This window comes from Sphaerodactylus townsendi, linkage group LG06 (genome assembly GCF_021028975.2).
Source record: "Sphaerodactylus townsendi isolate TG3544 linkage group LG06, MPM_Stown_v2.3, whole genome shotgun sequence".
NCBI classification, from domain to species: Eukaryota; Metazoa; Chordata; class Lepidosauria; order Squamata; family Sphaerodactylidae; genus Sphaerodactylus; species Sphaerodactylus townsendi.
Genome location: NC_059430.1, coordinates 44,544,023 through 44,562,336, shown reverse-complemented (window position 1 = coordinate 44,562,336; position 18,314 = coordinate 44,544,023). Strand labels below are relative to the sequence as shown.

The following is an 18,314-nucleotide window of genomic DNA, read 5'->3' as shown; positions in this document are numbered from 1 at the left end:
TATACTATCGAATGTATGTCTTGGACAAATCAAATGGAAGCCAAAGTATTATTGCCCTGAGCACTAAGAAAGTATTCTGACTTCCTTTTTGCACCAGAACTTTTTAGGACCCAGAAAGTGGAAGGCAGCTTTCTGTCCTTAAATTCTGGGAATCATCTCTGCATTCCTCTCACCATAGGGCACTCTACTTACTTCAGTTTCTCCACCCACTTTTTGGCAGAGAGGAGATATTGCCAGTTAAACTAGAATGATAACTGGATGCTTCTTGCACAGCCCCCAAGTGAACTAGAGCTCATCTCTTCTGCTAACCAGCCAGCCACAGATTAATCTCAAGAAACAGGCTAACCTCAAAAAACAGCATCGCTTTACTGAAGTATTTTGGAGAAGCCACCAAAAAGCATGGGGCCATCCTCCTCTAGCAGCACCAGTCAGTCTTATACAAGAAAGCCACTAAGATGCTACAGATCCTTAAGTGCAGACACACCATGAGTAGTGCTAAATCTATGGAAAACCCAGTCAGTCCTTTGGAGAAGGACTGTAATTCATAACACAGACGGCATTCAGGACCCTGTTCAGTGCCTGGATTCTCCTCTTAAATGATCTCAGGAAGCAGACATTGGGAAAGACCTTCCTGAGACAGCAAAGCAAGCTGGAAAGATCAGGGATATGACTGTATAAACCAGGGAAAGGGACAGCCTGAGACGGGATTAGCTGGCTGTTTAAATTGCCTGTTGTCATATTGTTCTGAGTCATCAGATGGCGCAGTTGAGTCAGAATTCTTGGCAATTCAGAAGAGAATGACTTTTTTCAATAAACGCTGGTAATCTTCATTGGAAAAAGCCTTGAGTATTTGCATTGAGATTCACCCCAGACCATTCTCCCTATTCTCTGTCTGATGCCATGGTTTCAGATCAGCTAGAGAAAAAATAATCCAAATTCCCCTCTTTCACAGCACTTTTCCTAAGGGCTTCCCTGCCCCTGTGGTGAATGGGGGACAGATAGAATGAACAGATTTTTCTTCCTCCCCTTTGCTGGCATATTTGGGAGAAAGGGATTGTCTTGCCCTCTTGGCTGGGAGATCATGTAATCTTGAATAGGTGGTGTGGTCCAAAGAGCCTCCTGATGCCTGAGTGTCCTGGTGGGGGGCAGGGGGCCAGGTGAGTTGGGCAGCCTCCCCTGTTGCTGGATTAGAGGTCCCTGGGATTGTCCCTCCACTGCCCATTCTTCCTCTTTGTAGCTGCTGATACAATAGTAGTTGGAGCAGGGTCTACAGCAGTGATCCCACCCAGCTGGCATTTTGCATGGGAGCTGGGACTGCTCCAACTAGCAGCACCATGTTGAGGTTTCCCACCGAAAGCTCACCTTCGGAACTTGCATTTCCCAGCCAGGCATGGGTCTCTTGAGATGAGTTCCCTGGGGTCAGGACCAAGATCCCAGCCAGCCATGGTAAATGTTACCCTGGAGCTGGAAGGGGGCAGCTCACCACCAGAGCTCCTGTCAATGCAGTCTGCTGAGCTGCAACTTGGTTGCCCTTTTCGACATTTCAGCATCACTACAGGCTATTAATTCAGGCTTCAGCTGGCAAGCTTTTGGCTGTAGAATTCTTTAGCAGGTGGTTCATCAAGACCTCTTGGGTGAGAACGTTTTGGAGTTTGTTTTTTTCCCCACCCAGGTTCAAAGCTTGGGCACATAACCTTCAGTGAATGACGACTCCCACTGAAAGAGAATGATGGGTTTGAAATTCATGTGAATGTTCTTCCCTACAGTGGGTCAGTCAGTCACTTTTCCCCACCCTGATGTTTGTTGGGAGTGGAAAAACTTTTTAGGTGGAGCACAGCTTGTTACTCCTGGAGGGAAGAGAAAGAACAGCCCCCTGTCATTCTGGGAGAGAAACAGAAATATTTACAGACCTGCCTGGACAGTAGGGGATGTGACCTGACCATCAGTGAATGACTTCACCCCACTAAAGACACCTTCATGGTAAGTTCCAACCCATCATTTTGAGTTGTCTTTGTCAAGACTCCCAAGTTGTGGACTAAGGACTTCTTCCATCTGGAATGTGAACTACAAGTCACTGCACTCCTGTGAGACTATAGCTTAGCCTACATACACACATTCCTAGTTTAGCTACTGAAATGTGAATGTATGCTTCACCTCCAACCTTGCTGTAAAAATCATGCAAGACACCAGTATACACATGTCCTCAGTCTTCATTTGCAAGGGTGAAGATTCACAAATATGCCTCCCTTTGTTATCAAAGCTTGTAGGGACAGGGAAAGGGGTTTCTACCTAACCTTTTAGTTTAATTTTTTTGTATCATGGTAGAATATACTTCAGTTGCCTTAAGCCCTGCTGGTCAGGGGGAGGGTGGGTTACAAGTAGAAATAGTAAATAAATCAAAATTGGAACTTACTTTGCAGTCTTTGTACTAAGAGAGAAGAGCAGTCAAAGCTACCTTCCAACTCACGTCATTGTCAGAACTATAGATCTGGAGATGCCTTCCTTTTTGTTCTTGCCTCTATGTGCTTTACAGTCTCTTGTTTTTTTATATGTTAGGTGCTTTTATTTATTTATTCATCCCTTAGATTTGTATCCCACCCTTCCCGATAGGGCTCAGGGCAGCAAACATCAATATAGTACAGTATAAAAACCAGTGTGTACAACAGCCACACCATTTAAAACTTTAAACAGCAAACCAGTAAAAGATGGCAATAAAATCCATAATAGGCACCCACGGAGGTCACGATGTACTGATCAGGCCGGCTGGCAAGATATAAAAGCCTGGCGGAAGAGCTTGGTCTTACAGGCCCTGCGGAACTCAAGGCCCGGATCTCAGTTGGGAGCTCATTTCACCAGGTGGGGGCCAAGGCCTAACAGTGGCCAGCCGAACCTGTCTAGGGCCGGGAACTTCCAGTAAATCCCCCCCCCCCCGAGGACCAGAGGGGACTAGAGGGGCAATGGGGGGAAGGAGGGGACTCCTACAGCTGGAAGGAAAAGAAACCTCTAATAGTTCTGCTTACCAAACCAGCCATCTCAAGATCTCCTGCTGACTTCAGGTTTTGTTGTCATTGTTGCTCCTGATGCCTAGACAGTTCAGGCACTGAGCTTGGGGATATAGGCAGTGGTGGGATTCAGCAGGTTCGCACCACTTTGGCAGAACCGGTTGTTAAAAGGGTGCTTGTAAACAATCAGTTGACAAATTATTTGAATCCCACCACAGGAACTGGTTGTTAAATTATTTGAATCCCATCACTGGATATAGGGCCATACTTACTGCAATTCTGGCCTCTCTCTGTGCTTGAGCCACATTCCAGACGACATGCACTACAGAGAGGATAAACATTTCAGTTGCCATTTCAGTCCGGTCTGAACAGCCAGGCTGTGGGCTACATGCAACTATTCATACTAATGTGATGTGAATGAATGAAAATAGAAAACCTAGACAAATGATAGTTAAATATATTTATTAGTGTTAAATAGTTTCAAACACCTAGAATCCCAAGTAACAAAGCTTTATTCCAATTTAATTTCATTGTCTATCTTCAGTTATATCGGCCATAAAAATTGATGTTACATACATAACTTATACAAGATAAAAGAAATGGAGTATTTTAATATAGTATACAGACAAACATTCAATTGGTTCAATGTGATTTCCAATGCAAGAAACCCCCCATTTCTTTCAAAGATAATTTTCTGTCAGTTTTATTTACAGCATTACATTAATTCACAGCACTGATGAAGGAAATCTTCGGGCTCATTTCACTGTCTGCTCTTCAAGGTCTCCACCAACCTACAAAGACATATTCAGTTTTGTCACTCAAAAACAATCTTTAATGTGACACACATGTCCTCTCTTTTGAAAATAAAAAATGCCCAGCAATCCCTTGCGTATTTAGATCTCAGCTATTTTATAATTAGGCAGGCAGTGGTTTCACACAAAAGACCACTTTGTAGTTACTCATAACAGGACATTTTGTGCCATGGGAAACGGATGCCCAACAGAGCAGCAACTCAGACCTTGATCACCGCTATCATGCCATTGTCACATTGTTATCAAGAAGCATGTTCTTGTTAGTAGCATATAGAAGGCATTGCTTGTGTATGGCTCAGGGCATCTCCTCACAGCAGCTTTCTGCTCTAATTCTCACAGCAAAATTAAGTGAGGATCATTTAACACTTTCCCCCCTCGAAAAACCCTTTCCTTATAAATACAATAAAACTGATATGAAAAGGGCAAAATATCCACCTAAAAAGCAGAAATACTCACCACTCCATTGCCTCATCAAGTCCAGTGCCTTTGGTTGCAGATGTTTTGAATATCTGCCACTTCCGGTCTTTCAGGACAGGAAGTCCGAGTGAATTTGCCATTTCTGTAGGAGTCATCGCCTGTTCCATGTCTTGTTTGTTTGCAAACACCACTAAAATGGCTTTCTTCAGTTCTTCTTCCTATAAGGAGCAGCAGATTACTAGTCAAAAGTCAGGCACAGCAGATGAAGCACAAGAGACTCTACTGAGACTAGCTGGAAAACAATTTTTGATTTACGTTTTCGCTTTTTGATCATCTTCAATGTGAAAAAAGAACAGTGTCTGATGGCGATTCTTTATTAGCTGTGCAGGAGAAGGGAGTATCCACACTAAACCGGCAATTCCTACTGATTTCTCCCACTCCTGCTGTAGAATCCCTCTCATGTCATTTCTCAGGGTCCCCCCTGCCCCAGCAGCAGCATTCTGTTCCACTGGGAACATCTGGATCCAACCCGTTCTGTTGTCAGAACAACCATAACTGAGCATTACTATTTAGTTGAAAATACATTTTAGATAAACATGACAGAACTATCTATAGGAGATGTACTACTAACTTGGAACACTAAGCTGTCCATACATGACTCCTAGTAGGAGACACATGGGTTAGAGCAGTGATGGCGAACCTTTTCGAGACCGAGTGCCCAAATTGGAACCCAAGGCCCACTTATTTATCGCAAAGTGCCAACATGGCAATTTAACCTGAATACTGAGATTTTAGTTTAGAAAAAACGATTGGCTCCAAGGTGTGCGTTACTCAGGAGTAAGCTTGGTGGTAGTCAGTGGCTTTGCTTTGAAGCAACTGTGCAACTCTTCCAACAGATGAATCATGATCCTAGCAGGGTTTACTCAGAAGCAAGTCCCATTGCCAGCAACTGAGCTTACACCCAGGTAAAGGATCGCGCTTTAGTTCTTCGCATGAAAATCAGTGGGGTTTAACAGCGCTTAACAGGGGTTACCTACACTGCTTTCCCAAAACTAGGTCTTAGGTTTAAAGCTAATAATCGAGCCCAGCGGCCCAGGCCAGCCTGGATGTGTTGGGGGGGGGGGGGGGACTCTGCTTGTGCGTGCCCACAAAGAGGGCTAGGAGTGCCACCTCTGGCACCTGTGCCATAGGTTCACCACCACTGGGTTAGAGCCACCCATTTGATGGATTTTCAGCAGCTTGAAATATGAAGGTCAGTGATATAGCAACTTTTATCCTCAAACATCTTAGATTACTATTACCAAAAAAAACCCCAGTCCACAAGTCTAGCAAAATGTCTACTTTATCAGTAAGTTTGAACAATTTAATACAATATCTTATTACTCTTTTCAAGACAATACCTAGAATAAGCATTTGTGCAGACAACCTCCTTTGTTTCATACCTCCAACATGGCAACAAGCTCAGACTTCGAAATGCCAATTCTGTCTCTGTCACAGCTGTCTACTACATAGATGACCGCATCGGTATTGGAATAGTAGCATCGCCAATAAGGTCTGGAAAAGAAGCATCTCATTGTTCAAATGGCATTTAAAAAGCAAATGAAACTATCCTGACTTCATAGCACTGGAGCTTGAAATGCCATATTTTTCAGACTGAACTTTGACTTCTTTGATCATGGGATGTGATGATATTTACATCCTCTCATTCCCTTTTCCTTCTCCCAGGTAGGCCTGATTTCTGCATTTAAAGCAGAGTGCCTGGCCTGGTAATCTGAATCTAAATCACTGTAACACTGAGACTAGACTACTGTTCATTGGTCTCCCCTCAAAATCAACTTGGAAATTTCAACTGGTCCAGAATGCCAGGGCTCAACTATTGGCAGGAGCTAAATGGAGCAGGCATATTGCTTGCATTTTGTCCATTTGTTACTAAACGTAGTTTAAGGTACTGGCTGTCACATATAAAGCCTTTCATGGTCTTTACCTCTTCCCCTATGCTCTGCCGAGACAACTCTGTGAATGTTAGGAATTTCTGCAGGCGCAAACCTGAAAATGGGCAAAATCATCAACTACCCACGTATGTTTTTTCTCCGTTGTTGCTCCCACCTTGTGGAATGGCCTGCCCGAGGAGGTCAGGAAAGCTGCCACTCTCCTGGCCTTCCACAGACTAAGCAACACTGAACTACGCAAGAAGGGTTTTTCCGTGCAGGTAATAAGGATGCACAACACAAAATGCTTTCACAAATGTACTTGAATAAACTAATGGGACTTGTAGCCTTTACTACTGTACATAGGATATTGTAAGTAGGATTCTATCATGTAATTTCTGAACAGCACAATGGATCCTGTTAATACTTATGCTGTGCTTCTGCTTTTCTTTGATGTTTCCAAACTTCTAGTATCCCAATGCATTAGTTATTGTGCCCCATTTTTGACCATACTGTATTGCTGTGTAATCCACCTTGAATCTATGTGAGAAAGGCAGACTATAAATAATGTAAATAACATAAACATATTCCCCCCATGCCTTACAGCAGCTCTTATATCAAACTGAATTGCTTATTAAAGTCAAGAGTTCTAAAAAGCAGTTTGAGGATTCTAGGAAACACAAAGAGACAAAGTCTGGCAGTAACTCCACTGGGCATAGAAGTGGAGTATATGCCTGCTCTTGGATTATTTTTGTACATTTCCATAAAAAGCCAATGTGCACAGAGATTAAAGAGTAGGAAACTCATATTCTTTGTATAGAACACTCACTACACAGTTTACTGGGTAACCTGGTCCAAGACACTACCTCTCAGGGTTGCTAAGAAGCTAACATACTGATCTGCTCCTCAAAGGAAAAGGAAGAGATGTGACAAATCCAGGGATGCTTCAGTACACTTCAGTAACACCTCTCACTGACTCTGTTTTTCATTATCAAAATATGTGACTAGCAGTGATGTAGGTATAGATTTTTTTATGGGGGGGGGTTCAGGGACAAGGCCACACCCCCACCTGCCCCAGGGAGAGTAGCCACACCTTCCCAAGCCCCGCCCCTGGCCTCAGTGCTTATAAAAGCAGCTCTCCGAGGCCAGAGATGGCAGACTCCCCTGCCCTGCCCCCCCACGGGCTGGGCTCCCAGCTGGTAGCCAGCAGTCCCTTCTCCCTCACCTACAGGCAGAGGGGTAGCTAGGGAAAATGGAGCCTGGTGCAAAACCTGAGGTTTGCGCTGCCCCCCCATGGGTGGCTACTGTGATGCTGAAATCCACCCCCAAACAGCATCACTTTCAATGGCGTTTAAATTAGGGTGCCCACATTCTCCTTTTAAATCCATCTCAAAGGGAGAATCTGGGGTCCCCAGTTAAAACAACATTGAAAGTGATGCAATTTTGGGGGGGATTATCCCCCACCCTGAAACAACATCACTTTCAAGGTTTAATCTGGGGACCTCAGATTCTCCCTTTAAATCCATGCCGAAGGGGTTGGATTCAAAAGGAGAATCTGGGGAAATTTGGGGGGGGGGGGGTGCCTGCTGTCAATTGTTAAGCTAGCATCACCAAACTTTCAGGGTATCTTTGGGAGACTCACCTGATGATACCACCCAGGTTTGGTGAAGTTTGGTTCAGGGGGGACAAAGTTATGGACCTTCAAAGGTGTAGCCCCCATCTTCTACTAGCTCCCATTGGAAACAATGGGGGATGGGGCACCCCTTTTGGGAGTCCATAACTTTGGATCCTCTGAGCCAAACTTCACCAAACCTGGGTAGTATCAGAAGGAGATTCTCCTGATGATACCACTTAGGTTTAGTGAAGTTTGGTTCAGGGGGTCCAAAGATATGAACCCTCAAAAGGGTAGCCCCATCTACTATTAGCTCCCATTGGAAACAATGGGGGATGGGGGCACCCCCTTTGAGGGTCCATAACTTTGGACCCCCTGAACAAAACTTCACCAAACTTGGCTGGTATCATCAGGAGTGTCACCTGACGATAGCCTGAAATTTGGATGCAGCTAGCCTAAAAATGCGCCCCCTGCAGGCCAAAAACCTAAAAAACACTTTAAAATACAAAAACCCCCACAAACGGGGGGCAGAGCTTCAGACATGCAATGGGGGGGGGGGGGTTGAACCCGAGAAAAACCCCCCCTTACCTACGTCCTTGGTGACTAGCCAAGATAAGTGTAACAGATCTTACATTCTGCAGTCAACATTATGATGTCACAATCAACTGTGATTGTGTATATTGCATACACCTCTGTTACACCTCTGTTTAACAACCAGGTGTTAAATTATTTGAATCCCACCACTGCACACACCCCTCTCATCCCCCACCCCTGGTTATCTTATAATATCTCAGTGGTGTTGGCAAAATTAGTAGAAAATAACAAAATACATTCTGCTCAACTATCTTGCATTGTTTTAAAAGCATTGAAGCCAGAATGTCCTTTTGCAGCCAATGCAGAATTCTAAAAAGACACCATGCAGTGAGTAAAATACTTCAGTAGCTAAGCCTTATTTATTTGTTCCTGTTATACCTGATACTTGTCTGTCCTCCCAGGTCCCAGACTTGAAACTTCAGATTCTTGTAGGTTACTGTCTCAACATTGAAACCAATTGCTGAAATAAAAGAATAAAGCAAAATAATCTCCTTCTACATACCTGCGGAATCCACACTCTACAATATAAAAACTCATACCCATCAGGTTTTTTTCATCCTGCTCTTTCTCCAGGGAGGTCAAAGTGACATACATTAGTACCTCTTCTTCCATTTCTATGTGGGGGGAAGGGGGGTTACTACTTGTGCAAATTACTGCTTGATTGTGCCAAGTTACTACTTCATTGCTGTAACTGGCTGAGTACAAACCATGTACATTTACCATCTATTTCAAGGACAATATTGATCTGCCCAACTACCAACCTTCGCTTCTAGTTGAGACTGTTCACTTTTATGGGAAGGCAGGGCAATAATATGACAAAGTAGAACAGACAGACTAAAACAGGTAGGAACACTGGATAAAAGAGCAACTTTGGCATGTCTGGTCTGGTATTGGAATCATCTGCACATCCTCTGTGATAGCAGGGAATCCCTGCAGAGGGTTTTCAGGGCTGGGGGCTACCCCAGCTGCAACCAAGACAAAAGTGCTAGGGTGGTGCTGATTCAAAGGAACAATTTTGGTTTTCTCTGGGATACGCAAATCCCTTTCATATACTTCTGGTCTCTCTGTACAGTTGCTTTTAACTGAGAATGACGGTTTTGGCAGCCAAAAGAATGGTAAATTCTAATTCTTCCAGTTACACTTTAATGAAGAGTAGAATGGGAAAATAATAAAAAGTGTCTATAAAACAGGAATTCTGGCTACAGCCCCGTTATCATTGATACTTCATGTCACTTAATGCTGTTACTAACTTTATGAAAGTTTGTTTTTAACATAAATAACTGCTATCATTTTCATTTTCAAGATTCCTTCAGTTCAGATCCTCATTTGGATCTTAGAAGTGGGTTGAGTAGAGTGAGCCAGCATGATATTGATCAGGTAAAATGCTTTAAAATAGAAACAGTGGCTCAGTAATGTTAACCTCTCAGTACAACATTATCTGATGTTACGCATAATGAGGAACATACGGTATAGTTCCGAAAGCAATACTGGCACATTCCATGATGGATATTTCTCACCCATTAACCAAAAGAAAGGAGAATTAACCAATACTATTTTGCTTCTTCTCCTACCTCTTTTCCTAAATGTTGGTTTGATTCAACTGGCATTGAAATAATAGATTAAATTATCAAATGTTTAGAATTGAACCTACCCTAGCGTATTTCATCTATTTGGGAAGAAGAATTTGGGTCTGTAAGGAGACTCAAAGAGGCTTACGAACTCCTTTCCCTTCCTCTCCCCACAACAGACACCTTGTGAGGTAGGTGGGGCTGAGAGAGTCCTGAAGAACTGTGACGAGCCCAATGTCACCCAGCAGGAATGTAGGAGCAGGGAAACAAACCTGGTTCACCAGATAAGAGTTCGCCACTCATGAGCAGGAGTGGGGAATCAAACCCAGTTCTCCAGATTACTGTCCGCCTGCTCTTAACCACTACACCACACTGGTGTAGATCACATTTAGTAGCATTATTTATGGTAACAAAACTCACAAGTATTGGTTGCTTTTCAAAATATTTTTAGAATTCAAACTAAAATGGAAGGGATATATCACCCAATATTTCAACTCTATCACAGATGTATGTTAGTGGTCATCTGTAATTGCCACACGCATGCATGCATGCACACACACTCTTACTTAATTTAAAAACAAATGTCTAACAGAATGCTATACTTATTACATGCCATATTTCAAATAACTGTTAAGAAGAACACTTACTAGGAATGGTAGTCACAACTTCTCCAACTTGTAACCTGTAGAGAATAGTTGTCTTTCCTGCTCCATCTAGTCCCAAAATTAAAATTCTCATTTCCCGAGTACCAAATAAACTGGAAAAGATAGTGGAAAAAAAGCCACCTGGAAAGAACAAGAACAATTTTAAAAATTGCACGGCATCCTTATCATCCTAGATTATTTAGCAGCGATTTGTTTCTGAGAAGCACAATGTGCTTTCAAGATAGTATCTACGTATGTCAATGGAAAATAAGCAAAATACTAAGAACAAGAACTTTATTAAGGTACACTGATATACTGCCTTTCCGTGGAGAAAAGTCAGCTGTCAAGTTGACTAACCATATCAATAAAATATCAGAACAAAATGAAGAATGAGAAGACAAATACACGCCCCTTTAAACTGTAAACAGAACAGGGTTTACAACCCCTCTTTTGAAGTACATATGAACCAAACTATGCTGTCCACCCCATCCATGCTTTCCTTCTATGGATGAACACTACTATATTCAGGAATTACTACCACTTCTTATGGAGAATTTGAGGCACTTTGTTTACTTCTATTCTGCACAGAAGTCCTCATTACTGGACTGCAAGTGTTACATGATGCTCTTAGGCAAATAAAAAATTTAAGTGCAAGCCAATGTGATTTAAGAGTTATAGTAACCAACTGGCATATTGTCTTGTTCAAGAAACATTTTGTTTGACAATCTCAATTATTGACTAAAACGACTCTGATTCTACTTGCCTTAAAAGGAAAACTGCATTTCCCAAAATACATGACTGGAATTTTCCATGTGAGAAAATAAGCACGTACAAATTGGTTCTTATACAGGTGCAATGAAACCAATACTTTAATGCATTTTATAAATTCTCTCCTTCAGAGCCAATATATCAACCATTTACAAGCACTTTCCTGTTTTGTGGATGAGCAAAGCAAAGAATCAAATACTAAATACTAAAAACTGTAGTTTGCATTCAGTCAATAGACAGCTTTTCAAGCAATCCTGCCATAGAGTTAGCCTTTCTTTTGCAATGATATCAGGCAAGTGGAAAATACTGTACCTGCATAAGAATCAAGGTCCTCTATACATGGTCAAGACCCTTTGCATTCTCAGCCAGGAGCCTATGATGCTCCAGATGTTCATGGACTACAATTCCCAACAGAATTGGCCATGCTGGTAGGGGCTGATGGGAATTGTAGTCCATGAACATCTGGAGCGCCATAAGTTGGCCACCCCTATAGGCAATGGAGAAAACTGGAGGATTGCCCAGAGCCATACCAATGTGGGCACGTACATTTTGGGTTGCCCTCCTCTGAAGTTTGGCTTCCTGTAGTGCATAGGTGTCAAACTCGCACCCCTCCAGATGTTATGGACTACAGCACATGCTGGCAGGGGATTATGGGAACTGTAGTCCATAACATCTGGAGGGCCGTGAGTTTGACACCTGTGCTGTAGTGTAAGAACTGAGGGAGGCAATGTTTGCAGGGGGGAGGAATCAAAACCAATGAAACACTATGCACTCCTTATTAGGCAAAACAGGAAGGGAAGGCCATATGCTTACAACTACGGATGCCCAACGAAATAGGGAAATGCCTTGGAAGTGTCACAGTTGTGTGCTCCCAAGCCCTTTTAAAGGGATTACAGTAAAGGAACGCTAAAGTTGGTCCCCTCCTCTCCTCCCCAGTGCACCTTTGATCACATAACTTTCCAAGCTCCGGAACAAACATCCCACAGGGGTCGTGATGGGGCCACCTCCTGCCTCAGAACGTCGCCGTCTCGACCCTTTCCGGGGACGTTTCAGAGAGACAAGAGAAGCCGCTTCTTTTAGCCACGGCCCGGAGGAAGTGCACGTTACGGAAGGGTGAGGACCGTTTCTGACAGAGATCCCGACAGCCTCTTCCCACGGTGTCCCCACACGTCGCCTGTGATGTGACGGCATTTTATATCCACACACTCCCTGCGACCAGGGCAAGGCCTGCCCGCGGCCGACAATCCTGCAGCCCGATCAACGTCCTGCACCCTAAGTGAGCGGGACCTTCGCGTACCTCGAAGGAGCCCCTTCTTCCGTGGAGAACACCGGGGGTCTTTACACTTCCATCGCAGTCGAGTCCGGCACAGCAGCAGCAGATTCCTTCACTGCGGCACTTGCAGCCCTCAGGGCCAAAAAGACATGTCCCCTTCCCCCGAGACTAGGCGAAGGAGCCGCGCCCCGCTCCCGCGAGCCATCGTTGCCAGGCGACCGAAACGACCCCACACACACACACACACACACGCCGGGGCCTGCCCAGCCCCGTTTTCCCCTCACCCATCGCGGAGGCGTTTTCCCACGTCGCTTCCCCAGCCGAGAAAACGCAGAGGCCCCCTCCTCTTCCTCAGGCTCCGCCACCGCCGCTAACCCGGAAGTCGCCCCGAGGCGGGTTCCACGTCGACCGCCTTCCTCAATCGCGCCCGTCGTTTCCCTCAAGGCAGCCGCTGAGCCGGAGAGTAAACGAGACGCGGGTTTCTGGCTGGGCTTTTCGGTGGGATGTGGCGAGGGAAGGAACTACTTCGCTACCCCCTCCCGTCGCTTAAAAAAAATAAAATAGGAGGTACCAAACTACCAGGATTTTTTTAAATGCAAACTGCTTGTGAACGTGATTTTAAAACTCAAATGACGAATCTGCGGCTGCGGAGCGATGCTCTGACGTTCTGCATTCTCTTCCTCGTTGGGCAAACCAGGAAAATGGGCGGGACTAAGGGAGAGTTCTCGCTCTCGAGGGGGCGGAGTTTCTAGCCTTATGCAAATTAATGGCGGTGATGAAAATACGCAGTGTTCGTGTCGCTCAAGTGAATTCCGCAAAGCATATTTATAACGAGTTAGAAACCGTTATAAATGGAAAACAAATTCATGTGTAACGATTGCAACTCGTTAAAAATATACTGCGAATCCACTTTAGAAAAACCAAATTTGTGGATTCTCTGGGCTGATTGGTTTCCAGACGATTGGCTCTGCAGGCACGGATCACATCCGTTGTAGGGTCCAGCGGAAAGGACGATGCACTTTAGGATGGTGCAGAGGTAGCGCTGTTAGTCTGTGGTAGAAAGAATCTTTTCTGCGTTGCTTCTTGGGTTCTCATATTTAAAACGGCCACTTAGTTCAGCGGGGTACACACAGGTATAATCGCTAGCTCCAGTTTGGGAATTTCTTGGAAATCTGGTAGTAGTGCCCAGGGAAGGCTCAATTTGGGGAAGGAGTTTAGCTGTAAGGACACGTCATTCTAGGAGTTCCGTTGTTCTCATGAAGCTGCAGTCTTCTCTTGGGGAAACTTGTCTCTCTGTTCTGGAGATCAGCTGTAATTCTGGAAGAATCAGGAGTGTGCAAGCAGTTTAGGGGGGGGGGACCCTGTTAGTGCACAAGAAGACTACTGTTTGTTTTGGCTGTAACAAACAAAACTGACTACTGTGTGGAACTGCCAGGGAAAATGCTGTGTTTATCTGCATGGAGCGGAAATCCACCATCCTCCTGAAAACAATATGTACAGATACAAGTGGAGAACATGTAGCTTCCTCTTGCTCCCACCACCTGAAGAAGCAGCATTAGTCTATGAAAGAGTGTGCTAGAATAGTGTTAATCTTCAAAATGCCACAAGATCCTTGTTTATATTGTAAAATCAAGTATTTCTCTATGTTATCTGTGTCTTGGGTAAAAGCTACAGGGAGTTGTTCTTTGATCAAGGCTGCTGACAGGGACGTAGGTATAGATTTTTATGGGGGGGTTGGGGGTGGGGCCACACCCCCACCCACCCCTAGGGCATGGCCACACCTCACCAAGCCCCGCCCCTGGCCTAGTGCTTATGAAAGGAAGTCTCTGAGGTCGGGGATGGCAGACTCCCCTGCCCTGCCCTCCCCTTTGGGCAGAGGCATAGAGAAAAAATGGAGCCTGGTGCAAAATCTGAGTTTTGCCCCCTCCCACTGGCCCCTCCCAGCCGGCGCTGTGATGCTGGAATCCACCCCCAAACAGCATCACTTTCAATGGTGTTTAAACTAGAGAGCCCAAATTCTCCTTTTAAATCCACCTTAAAGGGAGAATCTGGGGCCCCTAGTTAAACAACATTGAAAGTGATGCTGTTTTGGGGTGGATTATCCCCCACCCTGAAACAGCATCACTTTCAATGTGGCGTAGTGGTTAAGAGCAGGTGCATTCTAATCCGGAGGAACCGGGTTTGATTTCCCGTTCTGCCACTTGAGCTGTGGAGGCTTATCTGGGGAATTCAGATTAGCCTGTGCACTCCCACACACACCAGCTGGGTGACCTTGGCTAGTCACAGCTCTCTCAGCCCCACTCACCTCACAGGGTGTTTGTTGTGAGGGAGCAAGGGCAAGGAGATTGTAAGCCCCTTTGATTCTCCTACAGGAGAGAAGGGGGGGATATAAATCCAAACTCTTCTTCTTCTTCTAAACTGAGGACCTCAGATTCTCCCTTTAAATCCATGCCAAAGGGGGTGGATTTAAAAGGGGAATCTGGGGAAATTTGGGGGGTGCCTGCTGTCAGGGGTGGAATGGTTAAGCTAGAAGCACCAAACTTTCAGGGTATCTTTAGGAGTCTCTCCTAATGATACCACCCAGGTTTGGTGAATTTTGGTTCAGGGGGTCCAAAGTTATGGACCCTCAAAGATGTAGCCTTCATCTTCTATTACCTCCCATTGAAAACAATGGAGGATGGGGCACTCCCCTTTGGGGAGTCCATAACTTTAGACCCCCTGGACCAAACTTCACAAAACCTGGGTGGTATCAATATGAAACTCTCCTGATAATACATCCCAGGTTTGGTGAAGTTTGGTTCAGGGGGTCCAAAGTTATGGACCCTCAAAAGTGTAGCCCCCATCTTCTATTAGCTCCCATTGGAAACAATGGAGGATGGGGCACCCCCTTTGGAAGTCCATAACTTTGGACCCCCTGAACCAAACCTCACCAAACCCAGGTAGTACCACCAGGAGAGTCCCCCAAACAATCCCTGAAAGTTTGGTGCTGCTAGCCCAAACAATGAGCCCATGCAGGCCAAAAACCGAAAAAGCACTAAAATGTTTTAAAAACCCACAAATGGAGGGGCAGAGCTTCGGACATGAAGGGGGGGTTCAAACATGAGAAACCCCCCCTTACCTATGTCCATGGCTGCTGAGGAACTATTATGGTTTAGCTCCACCAGTTCTTAAGCCCAAGATTTTCCTTCCACTCTAGGAGGAGAGTCCAGGTGTAGAACCCTTCTGGAACTCAATTCTAAGTCAAAGTCATTCAACAGTTCAGTGGGCCTCTCCCAAGCCAGCATAAGGAAAGGTCCCTCTATAGGACTTCGTTCACTTGAAGAGGTACTGGTTGTGAATGGTGAACTGGTCACTGGACCCTTGATGCTTCTTGGAGGGGATTGGCATAATTTGGGGAGTCATATTGAGATTTTGAGTAGGAAGGTTAGAATTTGGAGCATTAGCACATTGTATCAGATAAACAGTTGTTCCATCCTGTGTTCTATCACTCAGCAAGCTGAGTAAGCATTGCTTCAGATGTTCAAGTCCCTCAATAATCACCACTTGCTCCCACTCAGGGACAGGCAGGAACTCTTGAGGGTATCTTCTAAAGCTTCACTGCTTAATGCTCGATCGTTGCGGACATTCACGTTGGTTACCTGCTCTACCAGTCTAGAGGTTTCCTTTAAAGAGCACTTACTAATAACTTCCCTGATGATGGGCTAGTTTGCCAGTTTGCTCTTTGACTGAGTTGCATAGGGAAGAACTCTGAGTAATGGGGCTAAGTGTGTGTTCTTGAATAGTCTTGTGAGGAAAATTCCTCGTTGCAAGGAATTTCCTGGACCTGAATAATATTGACAGAATTAATGTTGATTTTAATGATAAGATAACCTTCTAGGCCTGGTTTAGTTCATTTAATGTGTCCACCAAGGTCAAATCAATTTGTGTTGCTATGCTCTTTATTAGTGCTCTTAAGTGATTTTTAGCAAGTCAGATGGAATCCCAGGGAAACCTCCTTCCCCTGAAATTAGATGGTCAGACTAAGTTTCTTTCAGTCAAGCACCAGCTGTGACAGGCCTCCTGCATTGGGGGGGGGGGGGATGTTAAAGAGGTGTTTTGTTTTCTCTTGAGTATTCAGTATTCTCAGCCAGAGCAGGGGTTGCATGTTAGTACTTACAGCTTCACTGTGGGATGCAGTGCTAATTGCTGATCTTTGCTTTCTCTTCACAGCTGTTGGCAAGTGCTGGTTAATAAGATCAATTTTTAAGTTAAGAGATACTAATTCTCTGCTTATAAACTCCAAAGTTCTGGAAATTAAGTGACAGAGATTGATCAGCATGGACTCCCCCGAGTCCTCCCTATATTTAACCTTGCCAACAATAGGAGGGGACAGCATGTTATTATTTCCAGCAGTCTCTTTAACTTCGTCTGTTGTCCTTCCAGCAGTGTTCTCCTGGGTTGAAGCCTCATCATTATTGTCTGCTAGAGAGTGAATCAGTTGGAACTGGGAACATGAACTGAATAAAAGTTTCCTATCTTTAGCTGTTTGGTGTTCAGAGGAGAGCCTTCCTTGGGATCTCTTACATGCTTCTGAAGAACCATTTTATGACAGAACATACAACACTGTGAGACTATGCAGCAAAACGTAAACTAGCAGCTTCCAAGATTTCCTTTGCATCAACATGCCCCACAAGCAAGAAGCAAATGTCCAAATTCAAAATTAAAAAGGCTTTGGTGTAGAATAGCAGAATAATATGATGTCAAAATCGTTGTTTATCAAGCAAAGTAGAGCTCTCACTCACAACTGTAGTGCCGTTGCCATCTTGACTCCTGCCTCTGTTGTTTTGTGATATTTATTGTTCTGTATAAGCAGCTTTTTACAATGCCAATAAAATGTATTTGGATTTGGACTTCAGGCAATGAAATTGCTACATTGTCTTCCAGCTTCAGGTAACTGGATGTCAACTAAGAGTCATTCTGCACAGCATATTTATAAGGAGTTGCAATCGTTATAAATGAGTTTGTTTTCCATTTATCAAAAGGGAAAACAAGTTCATTTATAACGACTACAACTCATTATAAATATGCTGTGCAGAATGGACCTAAGTCTTTCCCTGGTTTAGGCCCAAACTACTTAGGGCATTATCTCTAGCTCACAATTCAATTGACCAATACAATTCTCTAATTTATTAGCTATGTGTCAAGATAAAGGGTTGATTAGACAAAACTAAGATGGCAAATGCCATCCTAGTGTCTTTTAGAGGCAGTGCAAGAATTTAATGTTTGTTAGCTTTTAGTGAACAGAAATCGAATGATATGGAGGTCAAGTTTTAATATTTTTAAGGGTTGTATGTTTTAAACATAGTAGCCAATTTTAGAAAGGAACTATCCTAAAAGTGTATTCATACATAGAATTCAAAGCTACTGTCAGAAATTAAGAGTATTTAGCCTACACTTTTCTAGTTCTGACAGTGTCTCACAACACTTCCCACATAATGTATTATACAAAACTCAACTATTTGCCTTTTGAAAAAAGCTAAGGATTTTTTACTTCACAGTCAACATTCAGAATAGTGACTGTCAATATGTGTAATATGTAATTGGAGTAGTACAAGTGGCAAAAGCAAGCGTCTGTCTTTTGTCTGATTTCTGTTTAAAGATGGTACAAATCGGTCCAGATTTTACCCAGTATAAAAACTGTTGTAAGTCTATCTCCC

General features: G+C 44.0%; 1 protein-coding gene across 1 annotated transcript; it reads right to left on the bottom strand.

Annotated features, from left to right (window-relative positions):
* Positions 1–3,447: 3,447 nt before the first annotated feature.
* Positions 3,448–13,093, bottom strand: ARL1 (ADP ribosylation factor like GTPase 1). The gene is made up of 6 exons (XM_048500642.1): positions 12,903–13,093; positions 10,581–10,718; positions 8,744–8,825; positions 5,674–5,785; positions 4,271–4,449; positions 3,448–3,793 (listed from the first exon to the last, which is right to left on the bottom strand). The coding sequence occupies exons 1-6, from the start codon at positions 12,904–12,906 to the stop codon at positions 3,763–3,765; spliced, it is 546 nt and encodes a 181-aa protein (XP_048356599.1). The 5' UTR covers positions 12,907–13,093; the 3' UTR covers positions 3,448–3,762.
* Positions 13,094–18,314: the final 5,221 nt, after the last annotated feature.

Coding starts and splice junctions, on each gene's coding strand:
- ARL1 (XM_048500642.1), bottom strand. Junction 8,826..10,580: donor AGTTGTGACTACCATTCCTA/GTAAGTGTTCTT, acceptor CTTTTATTTCAG/CAATTGGTTTCAATGTTGAG. Junction 5,786..8,743: donor GGAGGACAGACAAGTATCAG/GTATAACAGGAA, acceptor CTTCTTTTCCAG/ACCTTATTGGCGATGCTACT.